The 9,924-nt window shown below is 38.4% G+C and overlaps 1 protein-coding gene across 10 annotated transcripts in view; it reads right to left on the reverse strand.

Moving 5' to 3' along the window:
- The window catches only part of USP40 (ubiquitin specific peptidase 40), a 97,446-nt gene that overhangs the window by 42,825 nt on the left and 44,697 nt on the right, over positions 1 to 9,924 (reverse strand). For 8 of the 10 annotated variants that reach the window (XR_008619321.1, XM_055090599.1, XM_007103190.4 and 5 more), the window contains 5 exons: positions 8,258 to 8,342; positions 7,169 to 7,239; positions 6,190 to 6,509; positions 3,503 to 3,626; positions 2,039 to 2,096 (listed from right to left, as the gene is read on the reverse strand). Coding sequence is in view for 9 of the 10 variants with exons in the window: in XM_055090599.1 (XP_054946574.1) it covers positions 2,039 to 2,096; positions 3,503 to 3,626; positions 6,190 to 6,509; positions 7,169 to 7,239; positions 8,258 to 8,342 (658 nt within the window). In the remaining variant the exon portion in view is untranslated. The other 2 variants (XM_055090617.1, XM_055090621.1) reach the window with 2 other exon arrangements.

A 9,924-nucleotide genomic window follows, 5' to 3' on the forward strand; every position in this document is an offset into this window, starting at 1 on the left:
CGGTACGCGGGCCTCTCACTGTTGTGGCCTCTCCCGTTGCGGAGCACAGGCTCCGGACGCGCAGGCTCAGCGGCCATGGCCCACGGGCCCAGCCGCTCCGCGGCATGCGGGATCCTCCCGGACCGGGGCACGAACCCATGTCCCCTGCATCGACAGGCGGACCCTCAACCACTGCGCCACCAGGGAAGCCCCATATATGGATTTTTATATATTGATTTTGAGTTCTTCTTAAACTCACTTACTAATTCTCCTAGTTTTAATAGGATCCTTAGAGTATACAAATAGATGATAAGCACATCAATAGTGCTCACCATCACTGCATCAGGAAAATGCAATTAAACGCAGGATACCAATTCATGGGATCCTCCCGGACCGGGGCACGAACCCGTGTCCCCTGCATCGACAGGCGGACCCTCAACCACTGCGCCACCAGGGAAGCCTCATATATGGATTTTTATATATTGATTTTGAGTTCTTCTTAAACTCACTTACTAATTCTACTAGTTTTAATAGGATCCTTAGAGTATACAAATAGATGATAAGCACATCAATAGTGCTCACCATCACTGCATCAGGAAAATGCAATTAAACGCAGGATACCAATTCATGTTCACTAAAATGGCTACAATCAAAAAGACAATTATAGGACTTCCCTGGTGGCACAGTGGTTAAGAATCCACCTGCCAATGCATGGGACACACGTTCGAGCCCTGGTCCAGGAAGATCCCACATGCCGTGGAGCAACTAAGCCCGTACGCCACAACTACTGAGACTGCGCTCTAGAGCCTCCGAGCGACAACTACTGAGGCCATGTGCCACAATTACTGAAGCCCGCACGCCTAGAGCCTGTGCTCCGCCACAAGAGAAGCCACCGTAATGAGAAGCCCGCGCTCGCTGCCGATTAGAGAAAGCCTGTGCGCAGCAACGAAGACCCAACACAGCCAAAAATAAACAAAATAAATAAAATTTTAAAAAAAAGACAATTATAAATATTGGCAAGGATGTGAAGAAACTGCAACCCTGATACATTGCCAGTGGGTATGTAAATGATTCAGCCACTTTGGAAAATAGTACAGCAGTTTCTTATAAAGTTAAACATAACTTTGCCATATGACCCAGCAATTCCAATTCTGTACATCTACCCAGGAGAATTGAAAACACAGGTCTATACAAAGACATGTTTATAGCAGAATCAGTCATAAAAGCCCCAAAGTGGAAACAATCCAAATGTCCATCAACCGGTAATGAACAAACAAAATGTGATATAGCCATTCAATCCATACAATATATTCCTTTTTATCCAGTCAGCAATAAAAAGGAACAAACTATTGAAACATGCTAAATCATGGATGAATCTCAAAAATGATATGCTGAGTGAAAGAAGCCAGACACAAAAGACTACATATTACATGCTTTCATTTACATGAAATGTCCAGAAAAGCAAGTCAAAAGAAACAGAAAGTAGATGAATGGCTGTCAGCGGCTTGGTATGCAAATGGGAACGAGAGATCTTTTTGGAGTGATGGAACTGTTCTAAAACTGGATTGCTGTGATGGTTGTATGACTTTATACATTTACTAATAATCACTGAATTATGCTTAAAATGTATGTTTTATGATATGTAAATTATACCTCAATAAAGCTGTAAAAGAAACCTTAATGCCGAGGGAATAGTAAGTTTGTGGAATGTTATATTCATTAAGATAGAATTTACATAAATGTAAAAATACAATATACACACATACATATATAGAGAGAGGTATAATAATATATAGTACAATGTGAATGCACAAACTAGATACACACCCAAATCAGATATACTGGTTGCATCTGGGGAGGGATGATAGGTCTCAGGAGGAGAACATAGAGGACCTCATTTGTAATGTTTGAGGCAAGATGGCAAGATGTTAACATGTGTCCATTTTGGGTGGTAGATACGTGAGTTTTCCCTAAATTATTTTTTGTACTCTCCCATATTTTTTTCAATTAAAAATCAAAACAAAACTAAATTAAACCAAAAGCAAACATAAATGATTACCTAGTTCCTTCATTAATTTTAATTCCTTTATGGCTTTAATTCGAATATCAAACACCACCTAAAATAGAGAAATAAACTAATGACTGTGTATAAGTTAAAAACAATGGGAGGAGAGGAAAATGAAGATTGTCAGTGTGTGCATATACAGGTTGAGTTATTAATTACCTTACATTTAGCAGTTTTTGCCTACTTGAAAAAAATTTTTTTCCATCCCGGAAATTATTTTCTCTCTTCTACAAAGTCAAAGGCAAAAGCCTAGATCTTGGTTAAGTTTTCACCAAATTGATAATAATTGGAATAGAAAGGCCGCCTACAGAAAACTTTAGAAAACTAAAGACAATAGTAGCGAAAGGCAAAAGTTGACAAACAGTTAACCTTTCTGATAGCAAACAAAAGAAACTATAGGTTTCTTTTTGTTAAGAATGATGAATTCAGGGCCAGTGCAGGGGACACGGGTTCGATCCCTGGTCTGGGAAGACCCCACATCTTCATTAATAATAATAATATAAAACTGTACTAATAATTAATAAGCATTAATAATATAAAAATGTACTAATCCAAGGGTACTATTTAAAATTTCTACTTAAATTATTTTAGATTGTGTTTTCTTTTCTTTTTTAAAATTTAGGCTAATTGCCTCTAGGGCATAAAATCGTGGAAATTTAGGGGTAAAGCTGACGACAGAGATCATTGACTCTACTTCCCCACCGGTGCCCCCCGCTATGCCCCCCTCACTGTGCCAAGAAGGAGCAGAGCCTGCAGTAATCAAGGACTGCACCAGCCTCCCATTTGGGGTCAGGGTGGTAGGTCTCCTGAGCTTTGGGGCATTGACCTTATACTGTTCCCACTAATGTGCAAACAAACCTTAAGAAACTATAATTTTATATAAAAGAAAACACTCTAAATTTTTAAAATAAAGTTACAGAAAAACTTAATAAATGGAGGCTACATAAATGTAAAAAGATGTTTCCTGAAATAATGTTTAAGCAAACCAGTATAATAGTCTTAAATGGAAAACTGAAAAAGATCTCTTTGAAGAGCAACTGGCTTTATACAGAGCACAGAGTATACTGTAGAGCAATTTAAGATAAACTTTAAAAAACCCAAACACCAAAGAACACAAAACCAAAACATATATACCTTGTTTTAAAAATATAGAAAAGACGCTTGAAAATAGCATTTCACAGTTATCAAAGTCAGAAGATTCCATGAACTAATTAAAAAGGTAACGCCCAATTCTAATTCTAGGCTTTGGAGGGGAAAAAAAGGCATATATTTTCTTGAAATATGCCAAGGGCTAACAAAGTAAATAAGCAATCATCAAATGTTACGAATAAAAAGGTGATTTCTTAAGATTTAGAAGTTTACTGAGACAACTGTTCTGAAAGATTAAGGTATTGCTTTCTAAATAAAACTCTATTAATTAAAAACTGCCAACCACACTTAAATTAATATTCTACTCACTGTGTTAAGAGTTGCTGATATTTTGACTTGCTCTTCTTCAGAGTCTAATTGGCATAAATTTTTAACTTGGAGCCAGTCAATCTCATTCATACTGGTGATCCATTTCCCTTGTTTGGTCAACAAACTGTAGGTAAAAAGACATTTTAAAAATGTGTCTTTACAGCCCTTTTATGGATCAGAGAGGATTGGAAAATTCATGCATTGCTTTAGGCACCGCTTCCAAAATTCTGCATGTGTCACTTAATGTGACTAATAAAAGGTGACCAAGTTCTACTGAGTTGGGTTTTTGAAAGTCCACTATCTTTTTAGGGTAGCGTTAAGGCAGTATTCCACGGAGTCTATATTCATGATTCCAAATATTCTTTGATTTATGCAAATAATTTGTTGCCACATTTTTCAAAGAGAACTGTTGTAACTGAACAATCAGTTGTTAACATCTACCTGCACGCTGCAATCACTAGGGGAGCTTTAAAAGAGTACCTACTCCAAAAGCCCACCCATAGACTTTAGTAGTTTAACAGCAGGACAGCATGCACAGCTGTGCAGACTGACGCTGAATAAAAGTACCACATCTAATGGATATCATTCACATCATATACACTGTACATTTGTATTTTTATTATAGAGGTTTTAAAAAATTTTATGATAGCAGATGGCAGTGGAGTGTCTTGTTCTAACAAGATTTTCCTGCAGATAATAGCAAAGGTTCTTGAGGAAGGAGTGACTTCTTACTAATTCACACAGAGGCACTGAGTGGGCTAGCGGAAGTCCTCTTTGGGAGTGCGTAGCAGAGCCCTAAAACACAATTCTACTCTTCATTTCAGTTATTCCACTCTGGGACTCCACCTTGAGTTAGCAATCTTAAATAGAGCAAAGTTTTAAGCACAAAGATGTTCCCTGAAGACCACCTTAAAATAATGAAAAACTGGATGATAACAAGGATGCTAGCTAAACTATTTAGCACTTACTATGTGTAAACACTTGTAAGCTCTTAACTCTTTCGATCCTTACAACTGTATGAAGCTGGTACTAATTATTATGCTCATTTTACAGAAGAAGAAATTAAGCAGAGAGAGATGACGTAACTTGCCCACGGTCACACTATTAGTAAGTGATAAAGCTGGAAACAAAGCCAGGCAGCTGGCCCTCAAGGCCTTGTCTCTACCCACTCCTCACACAGGAGCAGTCAGGTAACCTATAACGTCAACATAGGTTATTATGCAGCCATGAAATGAGGTTTATGAAGAGCCTTCAAACATGAGGGGAAAGCAGGATATAACTATTTATCTACAAAATCATCACTATTATGCTTAAAAAGGAAAAAACCGGACTTCCCTGATGGCATAGTGGTTGAGAATCCGCCTGACAATGCAGGGGACATGGGTTCAAGCCCTGGTCCGGGAAGATCCCACATGCCGCGGAGGAACTAATAAGCCCGTGCGCCACAACTACTGAGCCTGCGTTCTAGAGCCCGCGAGCCACAACTACTGAAGCCCGCGCGCCTAGAGCCCGTGCTCTGCAACAAGAGAAGCCACTGCAATGAGAAGCCCGCGCACCACAACGAAGAGTAGCCCCTGCTCGCCGCAACTAGAGAAAGCCCGCGCATAGCAACGAAGACCCAACGCGGCCAAAAAATATATATATATAAAAATAATAATAAATTAATAAGAAAAAACCCTTCAAAACAAAACCCCAATTATTCGAGCTCAGAAAGCTAACGGTGACAGACACTGCATGAACGGTATGGGGATGCCGTTTTGGGTCTACTGTCTTCACCTCTATATTTCCCAAGTCCTAATGAATGTATATTACTTTCTAAAAAGAAATATATAATAAACTTTTAAATTAAATAAACAAGGTAGGGAAATAAATGTCTGGAAAACACTTGTCGAAAAGAGAGTGATAAGTGTAATACAAAATAAACACACTTCACAAGTGCTCTGCTTCTCTATGTCACAGCCACTAATAAACAATAATACAGAGCCTCTGTAATCTAAGTATATTCACAGCACTGATAAAGCAGGGAACTGATTCATTGGTCATAACCTGAAGTCTTCAATGGATGGAAACTGGGGGGGTTACAGGGTATGATAATGCTGACCACAGAAATGTACTGGCACAGACATGGATAACAAAAATGAAGAGAGAAGGCACTCCTGAGCTTCAAATGTGACTTACAGGAACCAAGGCTGCAACTCCTCAAGTAATTGCCTTACCTGGGCAGCTGGGAGGATCTCAAGCATCATAGAAAGGATTATAACAAAAAACTGAATTGCCTTCTGAGATTCTTGTGACAAGACAGACAAATTTAGCTGTGTTAATACCTTCCTCATGAAAAATTTTAGGAACTCTCTCTGTGAGAATGTGCCCTCCGTCTTATAATGAGTGCTAATCAGAATTATTTGATAAGATTCTGTTTTACTGCCAACTAAGCTACACTGTATCTAGCCTATACCTATATTATTCAGTTACCACATTTACCAAAAAAAAAAAAATCACATTACAATATCATTTTTCTCCAGGTTGCCTAACCACGAACATTCGTATTTACAATATATAGGACACAATGTCTAGAAATAAAAAGAAACATTCAACTCTCATCATTATTAACATAAAGCTTTAGAGTTCTAAGATATAGCACTGTAACTAAAATAAGTTTAAAAAGAATTCTCTTCTTAGCATGTTACCTGTTACCATCATTAGAATCCTGAATTAAAATTGAGCTTCCATTCCTGAGACCTTGTTCTCTGAATGTCTTCTTCAAGTCTTCCTTGGGAATGGTGGTCCAGCTCTCTTCACCTACAGACTCAGTATTGTTGACTAAGATGACTCCGTCTGGGATTGCAAAGGCTGTGAATACACTACCTATTTCTGCATTAGATGGAAAGACATGTGGAGAGTCTATCAACTGCTGACACTCCTCTTCTTCTCCGCTTGTTGCCGGATGAAGAACATTTAAAAGCAGGGGTTCACAGTCACTACCAGCTGGAATCTGGATTCCGCCAACCTACAACAACATCAAGTCAGCCATTAGTATAGTTCATATTTGCCAAAATTAAGTCAACACAGTAATGTAGTAAAAGACTCTTGTAGAACAATTCCCATTTTTTTTCTTTTCAAGTGAAATAAAGTTTTCACAAATGTCTTTTAAGTATCAGAAGAACAGCTTTAGATCTTTGAAACTTTTCCTTAGCCATCTTTTACTTTTTAGAGAGAAATGTGAAGTGGAGACAGACATGTGACTCCTCAGCAGTGGTAAATATATGCGGTGGACCCAGGACAGTCCACCGAGCGGGTGAGATGCTCCCTTAAGTCACCTCCAGCCCTAACAGCGTAACGAACCGCTCCCTTCTGAATCCTCATCAAGAGTGTGTACAGACCCTCCTGCTCACTGACCTTAGTGCAGTGACCCACACTACGTGCCTGAAGGATACAGACTGATGATCTACCTTTGTGACTAGCTTCCGGCACACAGCCCGGCACCATGGAGGTGTTCTACAACTATCTCTTGAACATATAGCCAACACTGATTGTACTTAAAATTTATTGGCTATTTCAGCAGTTTTCTAATATATAAGTGCCATCACATATGCTGAATAAAATTTTATCACAATAACTTAAAAAATATCCAGAACTCTCGTGAACATTTCTTCAACACTTATTTACCTCCACCCCATTCCACACAAAGATGTCTTCCCCGTCAGCAATTTCAATTTCACACAGTGTCCGGTGATCTCCTAGGAAGATGAGATTATCAGTGAAACCATTCTCATGACCATCAAAAAAAAATTTAACTAAAGCAACAGCCAAGACACAAACATTTGTTTGAAAAAAAGCATTCTCATTGAGGAAAACCAAGAAAAAGGGAGTAATTATGTTTGTTATATTGATATTATTTTATATTATTTTTATCTTTATTCCTTCCATCACACTCTTTAGCCTTTTTTTTTTTTTTCTCTGTTTTCATTTTATGTAAGCATTTCCCCCATAAGATTTGTGGGCATGAAAGCAGGAAAAAAAAAGTTAACATAAAAGGTCAACTGTACTTGACACGGTGAACAAGGGGAAGGTTTACACATCAAACGGTCCTCACTCACCCACTAATGAGCTGTATGACCTTGTGGACTTCAAGCCTCTATGCTTCGGTTTTCTCATTTATGACATGGGGATAAAAGAATTTTGTGAAAATCAAATTAGATAATTTACACAAAACACTTATCTCGGTATTTGGCACCATGAAGTCCAAGATAAATGTTACTGCTGCTACGGCTATTATTGTTCTGTTGTTATTTAAAGGAAGTACTTTTAAGCTCCTGAAGTACTTCTGTTTGTTTTGCTACAAAGTCTGAACCTGAGATTGGATTTAAAAAACAAGCCATATTAAACAAGATTTAAATGGTTTCAAACCATTTTGCTCAGAAGTTTGTGGTAATATAAAAAAATTTCCAAAGCCTTTAAGAAAAAATTTGTTTAGGTGGGGAAGTAGCCTTAATTTCAGAAAATATAAAACATTTCCACGTTAGCAAAATTTCACACATTACATATATTGGATACATTACAAACTAAATAAATTATTTGTTTTATTAAATATGAAAAACTAAATATATTATTTGTTAAAACCAATGTGAGGAGAACCTGCATAGCTAAGAAAAGTAGTATGCAGGGGAAAGACAGGCCAAGAGCAGAAAGTCACAGATGAGCCCCACAAAATGTACATATACACAATAAGTTGCTGTGTTTTAATATTTCTCTTACCATCAAGTGTCTGGTAAACATGAAGTCCTGCTGGTACAAACTTTGCAACACTAAGAACCATATCTCCTTCCCAAAATTCTAACAGCTGCAGAATATGAACGAAAGAAAAGAGAACAATGAAAAATCACACATAGATCACTTTTCCAGGTTAAGTAAGAAGAGCACTGTGCCAATTTACTTATGTAGCTGACACAGGGAACAAGACAATGAATATGACAATCCCCATCCAGCACCCAAAATGAGGAAAGTAGACATCTTTCACTATTAAATCAGTCAAATCCAAAGATGGTTCATCTCACATCCATTAGTGACTGAAGAACCCTGACACAAAGAGCACAAGGACCTCCATCTAAACAACAACCATTTCTGCTTAATTTATGGGAAGATCACTTTTATCAGAAGGCAAAATGATCGGTGTGCCAGCCCAGGAATCCTGGTCCAGAAGAGCAAAAATTATGTGTTTAATCAGCACTATTCAGGGAACAGCAGCACACACGAAGACTCTCGTTTCTCGAAAGGAATGTCTCCCACGGTAAATTTAAAAAGTAGCATTACCAGTTTATTTAACAGATTACCAGGGGTTTGTTTTTTAAGTTTCTAGCTCCAAGACTCTGGGGACCGTGGTAACCTCACCAAAACAATGTCACCCTTAAAGGTCAGTCCTATTTAGTCCCTCTCCACAATATCACAAGATAGTTCTCTTAAAAAGAAATTTCACACTTACACATGATTACTTAACTGTCAGCCTCTCAGCCTCTGGCCAGTGGCTTAATTCTAAGATAACAGAGACGTGCACTTAAACCATCAAAAAGCAGCAGACTGGCATGAAATCTAAACCTTATAAAGGTGCCCGAGGTCTTTTCCACTTGAAACGTTACCCTAGGCAGGGTCAAATCCCCAAGTCCACCTATATCATCACTGCCAGGATTGGCTCAGAAATAAACTTTCAGTGGAAAAGTTCAGAAGTATTAGATGACTTTAGAAATCCTGATCCTGATCCAACATTTAAATATTCAAATCAACTAAAGTTAAAGAAGAAACTGGTCTGCTTTTCTTTGTACAAGAGGAAAATCAAAAGAAAGCTAATAATTTTGGTAAATGATACAGTTTTTCAGAAAATTCACTTACTTCTGGGGGCGGAAAAAGCTTACATTTTCTATTTCCCTTTTCCTCTATCAGGAAGTAGTGTGGAGTGAAGTGTAATTAAGAGGAAAGAAAGAGCAGGGAGACCAGGGCTGGAGTCCTAGTTCTACTGCTAACTGGATGTCCGACCCTGGGCGAGCCATTAGATCTCTTTACATCGCAATTTCCTCATCTTTAAAATGGGGTTATCTTGCCCTCATGAGGTTAAAGCATCAAACAGTAGAATTTATAGGAAAACACTGTAAGTAAAATAAAGAGCACTGTTGTTGTCATTGTTAAAACACGACTGGATAAATAATTTAGAGACAATGATTACAACGATGTTTGCTTTTACTATAGACCAGTAGCCATTTCCCTTCACTTAGGAATCTTATTTTTTTTTTTTTTTTTTTTTTGTGTTAGGCGGGCCTCCTCTGTTGTGGCCTCTCCCGTTGCGGGGCACAGGCTCCGGACGCGCAGGCTCAGCGGCCATGGCTCACGGGCCCAGCCGCTCCGCGGCATGTGGGATCTTCCCAGACCGGGGC

The sequence above is a fragment of the Physeter macrocephalus genome, chromosome 2 (assembly GCF_002837175.3).
Source record: "Physeter macrocephalus isolate SW-GA chromosome 2, ASM283717v5, whole genome shotgun sequence".
Classification (NCBI taxonomy): Eukaryota; Metazoa; Chordata; class Mammalia; order Artiodactyla; family Physeteridae; genus Physeter; species Physeter macrocephalus.